Source organism: Desmodus rotundus, chromosome 8, assembly GCF_022682495.2.
Source record: "Desmodus rotundus isolate HL8 chromosome 8, HLdesRot8A.1, whole genome shotgun sequence".
Classification (NCBI taxonomy): domain Eukaryota; kingdom Metazoa; phylum Chordata; class Mammalia; order Chiroptera; family Phyllostomidae; genus Desmodus; species Desmodus rotundus.
Window position 1 is genome coordinate 108,588,696 of NC_071394.1, and position 13,402 is coordinate 108,602,097.

A 13,402-nucleotide genomic window follows, 5' to 3' on the forward strand; every position below is an offset into this window, starting at 1 on the left:
TAGATTTAGATGTTTATATATAAATTATCAATTAAAGTGAATACTTGCACCTATTTTTCCCATCTCGATATGCAGAAGAAATATTAATATTTTTAGGAAAAAAAAGAATACCCATCAAACCAATAGGTACCAAATTAAATAGGACCATCATATAAAAGCATTAACTGGAAGAAAATATTCCTCACTACGCATTACTTTCCGGTCCATGGCTCTAGAAAGACAGCTGCTTGGGTTTGCTGCGATGCAGTGAAAACCAGGATTTACAACATCCAGGAGGCTCAAACATAGCACAGTTCTTAAAACTGGGCAAATGCATATCATTCACAAATATGCCAAAAATAAACTAAGTTCTTTTGATGTTTAAGACTAGAAGGCCCAGGATACAACAGACTGGAAAAACTGTTCAAAATGAACACATCATTCTAAGTAAATGACACAGATCATATTAACGGTGCATACAAATTGGTAGGTTACCAGAAGTATGAACTGTCTTAACTCCCATTAATAAGCCCTATTTTAAAAGGGGTTTATGCACAGGCAAATTTACAATGTTAAAATTGACAAGTATTAGGTTGACCAAAAAGTCCATTTAGTTTTTTCTATAAAATGACACATTTTTCATTTTCAGAATAACTTCATTGATTTCACGATTTGAGTATGTCGGCTATCTCCCGCTACTGGTTTCTAGTGGGTAGAGGCCAGGGGCGCTGCCAAACATCTTCCATTCATAAGACAGACTCACAGCAAAGAATTATTTGGTCAAAATGTCAATAGTACCAAGAAACTTTTCAAACCACTTCTGACATGTTTGATCAGTCACAGAACCTTCTCAATACACTGCACAAATCTTTTTTTTTTTTGCATTTCAGTTGCATTTTTACCTTCCCTGCAATAATAAAGCAAAATACGCCAAAAATGTTGCTTATTTTCTTCCACCTCCAATATTAAAAGTACTGCACAAAAATTCATCAGTATTGTTGTTTTTAAAAATGCCCATTGATAGGGCAGCTGTCACAATACAATCTAACAAAATTGTTTCAAATGAAGTTAAAGACAACTAAGCACTACTACAAGCCATTTTACAGAAAAATTTAAATGAACTTTTGGGCCAACCCAATGTTTATCTAAGCCTATTTCAGAAATATGGTTGAATTCCTTTAGTGGACCACTGAAACCATTAACAAGAGGCCTTGCCATAGCCAGTTTGTAGGTGGACTTATTTAAAAGGAAAAAAGAAAGTTCTAGAGTGAAATCAATGATAGTGTCCTAGCTAGGTGACCCCTGTGCCTTCAGGTATGTGTCTTTCTTGTCATTTTATAGAATGCTACCAATGGAACTAGACGAATTCATTTAATTCATCTAGATGTATTTTTATTTATTTTTAAAGATTTTATTTATTTATTTTCAGAGGGAGGGGAAGGGAAGGAGAAAGAGAGGGAAATATCAATGTATGGTTGCCTCTTGCATGCCGCCTACTGGGGAGCTGGCCAGCAACCCAGGCAAGTGCCTTGACTGGAAATCAAACCAGCGAACTTATGGTTCACTGGCTGGCACTCAATCCACTGAGCCACACCAGCCAGGGCTAGATGTATTTTTGAAGATGGCATCCATTTGACATGCATGATATACACAATTCTGTTGTCAAAAAAAAAAATCCTTTCTTTTTTTTCAAAAAATATTTATTTTTTGAGAGAGAGGAAGGGAAGGAGAGAGGGAGAGTAACATCAATGTATGGTTGCCTTTCGCACGCCCCTTACTGGGGACCTGGCCTGCAACCCAGGTATGTGTCCTAACTGGGCATTGAACCAGTAACCCTTTGGTTCGCAGACTGGTGCTCAATCCACTAAGCCACATCAGCCAGGGCTTTTTCTTAACATCTTTTCAAAAAAATTACATCTCTGCTGCCCTAGCTGGTGTAGCTTAGTGGATTGAACATGCTGGCCTGCAAACTGAAAGGCCACCTGTTCAACTCCCTGTCAGGGCACATGCCTGGGTTTCGAGACAGGTCCCCATTTGTGGCCATGCGAGAGGCAACCAATGAATGTTTCTCTCACACATCAATGTTTCTCTCCATCCTTCTCCCTCCCTTCCCCTATCTAAAAATAAGTAGACAGTAAGCTTAAAAAGTTGTATCTCTGCCATATGAATTTGATAAATGTAATCACTATACTTCAGGAATTTTGAAAATTTCCTACATTTTTCTCTCATTCATGAATGTATAAGAAAAGTAAAATTAGCTATGTTTACAATTTATACGTTTTTATGGAAAGGAAAGGAAGGAGGAAAAAAATGCCATTTCAAATCCACTCAAATTATGCATTGCTTCAAGAAGAAATAATGTAATGAATTGCTAATTAAGGTAATTAATACTTATTCAATACCTTCTATGTCAAAGTCATCTTGGTGACCTGAGGTAGAACTGGTTGGATATTACTAAAAGTGATGAAAGCAATAGAAAAGATGAAATGTGTAAAAGGGCTTGTAAATAAGATTCATGGTAGGAGCAAAAATGGGGTATGGAGTAGGAAATGATCAATTCATTCTGAGGACAGAGGTGGGACTGGAGAACACTGACAGAGAATTCAATAACAGCATAAAGATAAGAGTAGAGCCTAACAGAAAAGTAAGGAAGTGTTGACTGGGGGTAGGAAGGCCAGGGCAAATAAGGAAGCCTGTGAGAAATAAATTATAAGATCACTGCATGTAATCCTAATGTCTCTTATAATGATATCGACAGATTCTCTGAATATAACCTAGAGGTGACAATGACCTGGATTTAAGGCTTGTCTACTAGGCCAGTCGAGAGCTTCCTACTTTCATATATGTTTAGTTCTCTTCAATCCTGAATGCCTAGAACAGCTGAATAGTTTTAGAAGCTAGGCGTCAATACCCCTCTCTTTCCATGCTCAAAGGAAGGAAAAGACAAGGAAAGGAGAATTATGAAGAATTAAAGAAGAATTATTTCTTAATGTTTATGCTCAAAAATTAAATGGACAGTGAGGTCCAAGAAACACAGAGTATTTTTCAATCCACAAGTGGCCTGAAAAGTGACACTTAGTGGATCAAGGAAAACAAAGCCTTCTGAAGGCACATGAGATACACACCCCAAACTATTTTGGGAGTTCCATTTTAGAGGGAATCTACAGGCAATGAGGAGGTAATGTTAGGATGCCATAGGAGACCTCCTTCTCGATGTACACCTTCAATTAACAGAACAAAATCGCCCATTACATAACTAGAGGTACAAATCTTTGGTATGAGAAAAATACCAAGAGATCATGATTTTCAGCTTTTGGTTTTCAAAATAGGGACCAGCTGACAACAATATTCGCCTTCATTTTTTATCTTCCTTTACACCCATACTAATGGTCAGGTTTGTAATTTAAGATGGATCTACTGCTTTTGGTTATTTCTAATACAGGCAGAGGATTTTTCTAGACCTTGAGCTTAATGGTAATTGGTTTAAGGTAATTTGTTTTCTTATATTATCCCATTTTAAAATTTTACAGTTTTTAAAATTAATGTTTTTTCACAGACTCTTCCTTTAATCTGTTACTTTTAAATGAGATATTGAAAAAGACCAAGCCTAGAGCAGGGAGTAATGAGGATAAGCTACGCCTATAAGAAAGGTAGCCAGCTTGCTGTCTTTGTAATCAGGTTATCTCTGAGTGGGACATCAGGGAATAGCAGTGTTATATAGAAGGTATGTCAGTCCATACATGATTTTTCCAAAGCTAGAGGAGTCAGAAAAGCAGAAGCAGAATGAGAGACACTATCTGGGGGGGAAGAGAAAAAGCCCTGAACTCCATGGCTGCCAACAGAGGAATGCTCTCAGCTCTATTTTAAGAAACCTGAAAAATGAAAGCCTGTACCCATGGCTTCCAGAGGTACAACCCTGGTCTTGCAGGACTTGTAAGGTTTTGTGGCAGACTGTACTTCTACCTCCATGATTAGAGATCTCCTTTCACCTACAAGACAGTATCTCTACTCTACTCTTTTTGTGCATTTTAAAATACCCTGAGGTAAAGTGATCTGCTTCCTCCCTGGCTGTCCAAGTTACCTCAAGAACCAAAAGTTGCATAGGTTTTGGGTGGTCTGCCCCATGAATATTTTCCCATGAGCTCAGTTAGTTTTAGAGTACAATTTTAAAGATCCTGAGATTTTCCCCAAAACACATGTATCATGTTACAGCAGAAAAGCCTATACTGTAAGCCTCAGTCTCTTTCTGTGAAATTATGTTGGTGCCTATTTAACCCATTATTTGGCCCAAAATAATAGGCTTCCTAATGTATTTTCATACCTGCTACCTTAATATTCCCATAAAAACAAGGATGGGTAGGAGAATAGGCTTTTACGAAACACTAATCTATATTATGTATTCCAGGCTTGCATCTAGGATGTTTATCCCATTAAAGGTAAACAGAATTAATTTCAAACAGCTCTTAGGAGAAATGAACCCATGCCCTCCTGCTCTGACAAACCACCCCACTACTAGGCTGGTTCCGCTTGGGCAATAAACTCAGATATGGCACCAAGTGCAAGAGCTAAAAGACAGATGTGACACCAAGTGCAAGAACGCAAATGCACAACTTTTCCTGAATACATAAGGTAAACAACAACAAATTTAAAAAGTACATACCCATATAAGCTGCCCAATGGATGGCACGTCTATCTTTCTTGTCAAAAGCATTAATATTGGCACCTCTAGACAGGAGTAGTTTGACCATCTGGAAGTACAATAAACAGCAATCAAAATTCAGAAGTACAACTGTTCATAAATATCACTTGTGAAGAATACTCATTTCAATCTCTGGTACTGAATTTCTGTATTTATATAAAGGAGCTATAAAATGCTGAAGACCTTTTAACTTAATTCAATAAATACCAGGGTAAAATACGAAAAAGGGCTCACTGTGGTTGTTAACTGAAGTCAGACATCAGTATCTTTTAAAGATGCCACTTTGTGTCCTGGGATTTTACAAATAACCAAGTACAAATCTGGAAAGTTTAAGATGAAATACTTAAAAACAGGTTTTATTCATTTTTTATAGCCCAAAGTATTATTAAAATGCAAAGCACATTCTCATTCCAGAAATGCCTTAAATTTAATTCAGGCACAAGTGTGCTGTCCATAATATAATTAGTCCTGAACATCACTGCACCGTCTGCTTACCTTATCATGTGCCGAAAACAGTATTTCTATTATGCCTAACCACATTTTCTATTGTTTCCTCAATGAAAAGGGCATTCCAGATTTCTAAAAGGGACGCACCTTCTGATCTTAACTGCAGTGGAAGCAAGAATTCTTTGTCGCACAGGCAGAGAGGGATAGTGCAAATAACACTGCAGCCATTAGCTCTCAGCCAGAGAATCTTGGGGATGTCACTTTACCTCTTTTAGTTTCTACACTTACAATAAAAATGAAGGACTGGAATGAACAAGCTGGCTTCACAGGTCCTTCTAATTCTGTGTTTCGTTCTTTTCTAAGTGTTCTATGTACACATAAACCCTACTCTTTGCTGTAACACCTAACATTAGATAATGCTTGTTGTATAATTAAATACTTATTTTCTTAAATTGTTTTCTTCTGATGGTCTGTCACCAAAGAATAAACTGTAAAAAAATGTACTCTAAATTCCCCCTGCCTTTTTGCTACTATGTTTCTGGGAGGACAATAACTGCTCTGTCTCTCTAAATTATTTTTACAATGGCAAAACACAGTTTTCACATTGTGTTATAGTTGACAGTGTTCTTCTTTGTCTTCCTAGGTCGACTAAGTAGAACATGGTTTGTATCTGATAAATTAATTTCTAAATTTGAGAAAGTTATATAAATTATGAAAGAAGTTTCAAGGGCTTGCACAGTAAAATTAGACTAAATTAGCAAGATATATATTTTTGCTTGTTTTTATCATGAAGTAATAACGGCTTAAAAAGGAAAGTTCCTTAATAATTGGTGTGAGGGAGTGGGAAGACACAGGGAGAATCCCTGTCTAACTCAGTGATTTTCAATGGGTGTGCGACAAGAATTTTTAAAACACGCAATACCTGACTATTTAGTCAGAGGCACTGATCTCTTTTCCCTCAGACTATCAAATTAAAAAATGACAACAGTCAACACAATAGCTGTCCTGTGTGAATAAGTCACAATTATACCTATTTTGGGGGGATCAGATCGGCAAAAAATATAATTTTTTGGAGTGCCGCAGAATTTTAGTATATAATTAGTCATTTGTGTCATGAGATGAAAAAGGTTGAAAATTGCTGGTCTAATTGAGTATCACCTACCTCCCCATGTCCACTGAAAGCTGCATGATGTAATGCAGTTCTCCCTGCTCGATCAGACACGTTTACATTACTCAGAAGAGGTACCAAAGCTTCAGCACACTTTACGGCTTTATTAGCAGCAGCTACGTGTAAAGGGGTTTGCCAATTTTTGTCTCGAGCATTAACATCTGCAGAATGCTTCAGAAGTACCTGAACTGCTTCCTAAACACATGAAGAGTTATAAAAGACAAATGAATGAACAGTTTTAGAAGTTTTATTTATATAAGGAAATAAAATTTACTGATTAAATAAAAACAGTCCTGGTAGAATCTGTTATAAAAAATTAGAAATTTACCCAAAAAACCCAAAATATTTTTAACTAAAAGCAGTACTTAGAGCCATACAAACTGCATTAATATAAAAAATTTCCCTTTTCTATCCTCCAATTAAACGCAAAACAATCTGTAACAAAATGTGCAAGAAGAAATATTAACAAATATTCTTCAAAAACAATCATATCTTGTTTTTCTAGATGGTGAGATAAAATTAATTTGTACTTTCAACAGTTTTAAGGAGATTTATTGCTTTGCCATTAAATATTTAACACTTTAAAACTATGTCCTAAAGTACTATACATGCTAATATTTTACCAAGTAAAAGATCATCAGGATCTAGTTTCTTAGAGAGAGACAGAGACAGAGAGTGACAGAGACAGAGAGACAGAGAGAGAGAGTGACAGAGACAGAGTGACAGAGACAGAGAGAGACATAGACAGAGAGAGACAGAGACAGAAAGAGAGTGACAGAGACAGAGAGAGAGTGACAGAGACAGAGACAGAGTCTTTGCTGTGATGCTGCCTGACAGTACAGTTGGTGTTGACACAGCAATTTAAGAGTTCACTGTTCAAAGGGATTTGCCTCCTAGAAGCACAAGGAAAATTTTACAACACATCTCATGGTAAGATCGTAAGAAATCCAGTATGCCACCAACATTAAACAACATAATCAGAACTAAAAAAAAACAATTTTCTCCTTAGAGTAATAATCCTATCTTTGGAATATGAATGACAAGCTATAGATATGAAATGGACCAGAATCAGAATAAAATCATCCCAAGTCTTGTTAAACTAACTCTCCATTTTCTTAGCTGTAAAGAGGGGATATATCACCTGCCCAATACTTGTCTTAAGTCTGCTATACAGCAAAAAAAAAAAAAAAAGGTACATTAAGTGTATTAAGTGTTCAAAAGTGTATAAATATGCAAAGTAGCAAGGAAGGATAAGCAAAATACTATTATTTGTGATTCACATATAGCTTTTTAAGCCTCTGAAATCAAAGGCAATCAAAACTATTTCAAATACGGGAAACAGCACAAGTATTTAACAGGTATGGCAAAAGATTGGATAGATGTCCAGTAATCAGTGTGAAAGGAAATCAGCCAGCTCAAAGATATATATTGAGACCTACCCTATGATCTCAAAATTCTGCTCCAGTTACATATTTATTCAAGAGAAATTTCAAAAGACCCATGTAAGAACATTTATAGATTTATTCGTAACAGCCAAAAACCAGAAACACAAATGTCCAACAAAATGAATAAACAAGCTGCTGCACATTCATATAATGAAATACTGCTCAGCAATAAAAGGAATGAACCATTAATACACACAATAATATGAATGAATCTCAAAAATGTGATGTTGAATTTAAGTCAAGACACAAGAGCACACACTGTATGATTCCATTTCTATAAACTTCTAGAACAGGCAGAACTACTCTATGGTGAGAGAAAGCAGAATATGGATTGCCGCTGGGAACAGGAGAACTAACTGAACAGGGAGGGACATGAGGAAACTTGTTGGAGGGACAGAAACCTTTATCTTAAATGGGGAAAAGATCACGTGGGTGTGTATATGTTTGCCAAAATTCAAGAAAACACACTTAAAATCTGGGCATTTCACTGTAAATTATACTTCAATTTTAAAAAGGAATGTGGAAAAGGACACACAGAGGAAGATATATTCCCTATGTATTCTCAGAATGATGGAGAACTAGGTACAAACAGTATCAGGATTCTCCATCCTCATCCTTACGAGTATATTGTACAATTACTTGGGAGATAAAACTAACACTATACTGAGAAATATCCGTAGGTATGTTAAAGATGTGTGATAAAATAATTTAAAAAACAAAATAAAGAATTTATAATAGGATAAATTGGGCAAATATAGCATACTGCAGATGCCAGGCTTGCCTTATTCATTCCCACTCTGGAATTCATAATGCATACATTAAAGCTTCTGAAAAGCCTGGAGAATATTTATGTCCCACTAGCGATACCAAAAAAATCATAACTATTTTTTTTTCACTGAAAAGCAAGAATCAATCCAGTTATGGTAGGTGAGGGTAGGTAAGATGGCACCTAAGGAAGGCTGTAAACACAGTGGCTAAGCCTCTAGAATCAAGAAAGATCAAAGTGTGAACCCTGGGTCCAATGCTTAGGACTGAACTGTGTGAACTGTGTCACCTCACAATTTATATGTTGAAACCCTAACCTCCAATGTGACTGTACTTGGAGAGATCATAAGGGAGGGACCCGACAGAACTGATAGCTGAGAGGGAGGGAGGGAGGAGGGAGTAAAGGAGGGAGGGAGGGAGAGATTGATTTTCCTGCCTCCATCTTTCTCTACCATGAGAAGACACCACGAAAAGGCGGCAGTCTGCAAGCCAGGAACAGAGCCCCCACCAGAAACTGACCCTGATGGATCGTGACCTGGGACTTCTAGTCTTCCAGACTGAGAAAATGCATTTCTGTTGTCTAAGCCACCCAGGCTTCGGTATTTTGTTAGGGCAGCCCAGGCTGACTAATATAGTCACCATTTACTACTTGGAATTATACATATCAGGTCACAATAGTAGTGATTTTTGAAAATTCAGAAAAAAAACTAAAGAAATCTCTTTAGACTGGAGATATAAAACAAACCAGGTGAATTTCTGAATATTATAAACCAATGTGCCTGATGTCAAATCCCAGTAAAATTCTGGATCATATTATCAGTACATTATAAGCATTTAGAAAGTAATGGAGGGGTAATCAAAGGCATATACATGGTTTCACTAATGTTGTCAAAGTGTGCTTTGACTTTAAAAAACAAAAATGAAAAGAAAAACCTAGCTAAGTAAGTATCCTATGACATCGATTTAAATAAGGTTATTAAATGTGGGGTGATGACAACAGGTTAAATAATTGTATCTAAAGAGCATTCATGGTTTGGGGGTCAATCTAAAATAGTCCCTACAGCAGCAGTTGTCTTGCGCTCTACCTTTTAAGCAATTTTACCACTGATCTGATATACTGGGTCACCAGGCCAGGTACAGGAAAAAGAAAAGCAAACAAATTTGCAAATAAACACAATGCTTGGATGGACTGCTAGTATCTCGCATGATAATAAACTCAGTTATCTTGATAGAATCAGTATGTAATTCCTGAAGTTAGGTTAAAAAAAAAAGTCTATCCTCCAGAGGAACCAGTAATGTGATGTAGCTTATTAAAAAAAAACAACGAACAAACAAACCACACACGCAAAAGCCCTTATACTCAGAATCAATTTATTCAGAATACTTCACACTAAAAGAGAGATGAATTGTATGCTATACTTAAGAATGACAGTCACAATCAGTTGTGTAGACAAGCTGAGGCTGCCAGCCAATAAGAGCAGGTGTGTGGAAACTATGTCACTAAAGGAGAGCTGAGGAGCTTGGGATATTTAACCTGAAGCAGTCTTTCTCAACCCAGGTCCAGTGAGGGCATTCAGCCCTAGGCATTCACTGTATGCATTAAACTAACTCCTCTACTACGCATCCACAATGGTGTTAGCTATACATTTCCTTAAGAGGATTAAGGAAATAGTTACTCCAATCGTCTTTTGTAGGGCTTACTTCTCTCATAGTACCTCAAAAACATAAACTAAAAGCTACCTAAAATTTTTCCTTTTACATATTCCTCTGTGGTGATGTTTTCTATTGAATGAAAGAAGTATGAGCTCTCTTTTGCTCTCAGGATAAAATATGAATAACTAAGAGAACATTGGTGAAATTGATAATCTTGACTAGGTTTCCTAGCAGTTTTGCTAATTTTGAGATGTTCTTTTTAAAAGAAAAATGACCCTCAGGGTTTACACAAGTTTTATTTTTATGAAATGGTCACATTTTATAGCTCTTTCCCAAAAGCTGAATGATGCTCCAATGGTCAGATAGACCAGTTGTATTTGAGCAATCAAATCGAGACATTAACTGAGAATAATCAACATTACACCACACGGGAGATAGCCGACATACTCAAAACATCCATATCAATAAAGTTGTTGGTGGAGGGGACTTTTGGCCAAGATGGAGGTGTAGGCAGATACACCTCGCCTCCTTGCTCCACCAAAAGGACAAGAATAAACTCAAAATAAAAAAATAACCAGAACTGCCAGAAAATCAACTGTATGGAAGTCCGACAACCAAGAGGTTAAAGAAGAAACATTCATCCAGACCAGTAGGAGAGGTGGAGACGACTTGCAGCAAGGCAGTGGCTGGAGGAGCAGGTGGTCCCATATTTGCATGTGGATAAACCGGGAGGAATAATTGGGGAGAGTGAACAGACCACACAACCCGGGGTTCCAGCGCCACTTAATAAAGCCTCAAAACCTCTGACTATAAAAACCTGTGGGGGTTGTGATGGCAGGAGAAACTCCCAGCCTCACAGGAGAGTTCATTGGAGAGAACCACAGGGTCCTAGAATGTACACCAGGGGTGTCAAACTCATTTTCACTGGGGGCTGAATCAGCCTTGAGGCTACCTTTAAAGGGCCAAATGTAATTTTAGGACTGTATAAATGTAACTACTCCTTAACTAGGGGCAAGGAGCTCAGCTGCCCCCGGGTAGAAACAAGGTGCCAGGCTGGATAAAACAAGGTGGAGGGCTGGATTTAGCCCATGGGCCTTGTGTTTGCCACCTGTGACATACACAAACCCACCCACCTGGAAATCAGCACCAGAAGGAACCAATTTGCTTGTGGGTAGGGGGGGAAGTGACTGAAAGCCAGCCAAGAGCTGAGCAAGTGGCATTGTTTCCTCTTGGACCCACCCCCCATATACAGCGCCATAACGCAGCACATGAGCTGCCTCTCCCTGGTTAATACTTAAGGCTCCTCCCTTTATTACTTAACAGGTGCGCAGAGACAAAAAAAAAAATGGCCCAAATGAAAGAACAGATCAAAGCTCCAAAAATAGAACTAAGTTATAAAGAGATAGTCAACCTATCAAATGCAGAGTTCAAAACACTGGTAATCAGGATGCCCACAGAAATGGTTAAGTATGGTCGCAAAATAGAGGAATAAGTGAAGGCTATGAAAAGTGAAATAAAGGCAAATGTACAGGGAACCAACAGTGATGGGAAGGAAACCAAGTCTCAAATCAACAATTTAGAGAAGGAAAAAAATAAACATTCAATCAGAACACAATGAAGAAACAAGAATTCAAAAAAAAGAGGAGTGTCTTAGGAACCTCTGGGACAACTTTAAACATTCCAACATCCGAAGCATAGGGGTGCCAGAAGGAGAAGTGGAAGAGCAAGAAATTGGAAACTTATGTGAAAAGATAATGAAGGAAAACTTCCCTAATCTGGTGAAGGAAATAGACATGCAAGTTCAGGAAGCTCAAAAAATCCCCAAAAAGTTGGACCCAAGGAAGCACACCCCAAGGCACATCATAATCAAGTTACCCAAGATTAAAGATAAGGAGAGAATCTTCAGCAAGAGAAAAGGAGACAGTTACCTACAAAGGAGTTCCCTAAAGACTGTCAGCTGATTTCTTAAAAGAAACTTTACAGGCAAGAAGGGGCTGGAAAGAAGTATTTGAAGTCATGAAAGGCAAGGACCTACATCCAAGGTTACTCTATCCAGCAAAGCTATCATTTAGAATGGAAGGGCAGATAAAGTATTTCCCAGATAAGGTCAAGTTAAAGGAGTTCATCATTACCTAGCCCTTATTACAGGAAATGTTAAAGGCACTTATCTAAGAAAAAGATGATCAAAACTATGAATAGTAAAATGACAATGAACTCGCCCTGGCTGGTGTGGCTCAGTGGATTGAGCACTGGCTTGTGAACTGGGGGGTCGCTGGTTCGATTCCCAGTCAGGGCGCGTGCTTGGGTCGCAGGCCAGGCCCTCAGTGGGGGGGTGCCTGAGAGGCAACCACACACTGATGTTTCTTTCTCTCTCCCTTCCCCTCTCTAATAATAAATAAAATCTTAAAAAAAAAGACAACGAACTCATAACTATCAACTAAATCTAAAAAACAAAAACAAACTAAGCAAACAACTAGAATAGGAACAGAATCACAGAAATGGAGATCTCATGGAGGGTTTTCAGTGGGGAAGGTAAGGGGAGGGAATGGGGGGAAGGTGCAGGGAATGAGAAGCATAAATGGTAGGTACAAAATAGACAGGGGGAAGTTAATAGTATGGGAAATAGAGAAGCCAAAGATCTTATATGTATGACCCATGAACATGAACTAAGGTGGGCGGGGGATGTTGGTGGGGGGTAGGGTACAGGGTAGAGGGGGAATAAAAGGGGAAAAAAAAGGACAACTGTAACAGTATAATCAATAAAATATATTAAAAAAATAAAGTTGTTCAAAATGAAAAATGTCTTATTTCATGGAAAAAACTAAATGGACTTTTGGCAAACACAATACATAATTTTTGAAAATCAGTAGTCAGTCAAGTCTTTGGGTGGAACCTACAATCTTCCTCTAACATTAATTAAAATAATTAAAGAAAATCTTTTAAGGATTTTTTGGTCTGCTTTACAATCACTGGAAACAAAGTGTTCTTTCTGATGATTTAATTTGGCAAAACTCCACTAATTTTATTTTATCCTCACCTGAGGATTTTTTTAATTGATTTGAGAGAGAGAGAAACCGACCAGTTACCTCCCGTATGCACCCTGACTGGCAACTGAATCTATAACCTAGGTACGTGCCCTGATCAGGAATCGAATCCACAACCTTTTGGTGCATGGGACGATGCTCCAGCCAGTTCACCAGGCCGGGGCAATACTCCACTAATTTTAACAGTCATATTCCCAAGAGT

At 37.8% G+C, this 13,402-nt stretch overlaps 1 protein-coding gene across 14 annotated transcripts in view; it reads right to left on the minus strand.

Annotated features, from left to right (window-relative positions):
- The window catches only part of ANKRD28 (ankyrin repeat domain 28), a 177,888-nt gene that overhangs the window by 50,153 nt on the left and 114,333 nt on the right, over positions 1-13,402 (minus strand). For all 14 annotated transcript variants that reach the window (XM_053929636.2, XM_053929633.2, XM_053929631.2 and 11 more), the window contains 2 exons: positions 6,288-6,488; positions 4,640-4,727 (listed from right to left, as the gene is read on the minus strand). In XM_053929636.2, coding sequence (XP_053785611.1) covers positions 4,640-4,727; positions 6,288-6,488 — 289 coding nt within the window. The remainder of the gene's footprint in view (positions 1-4,639; positions 4,728-6,287; positions 6,489-13,402) is intronic.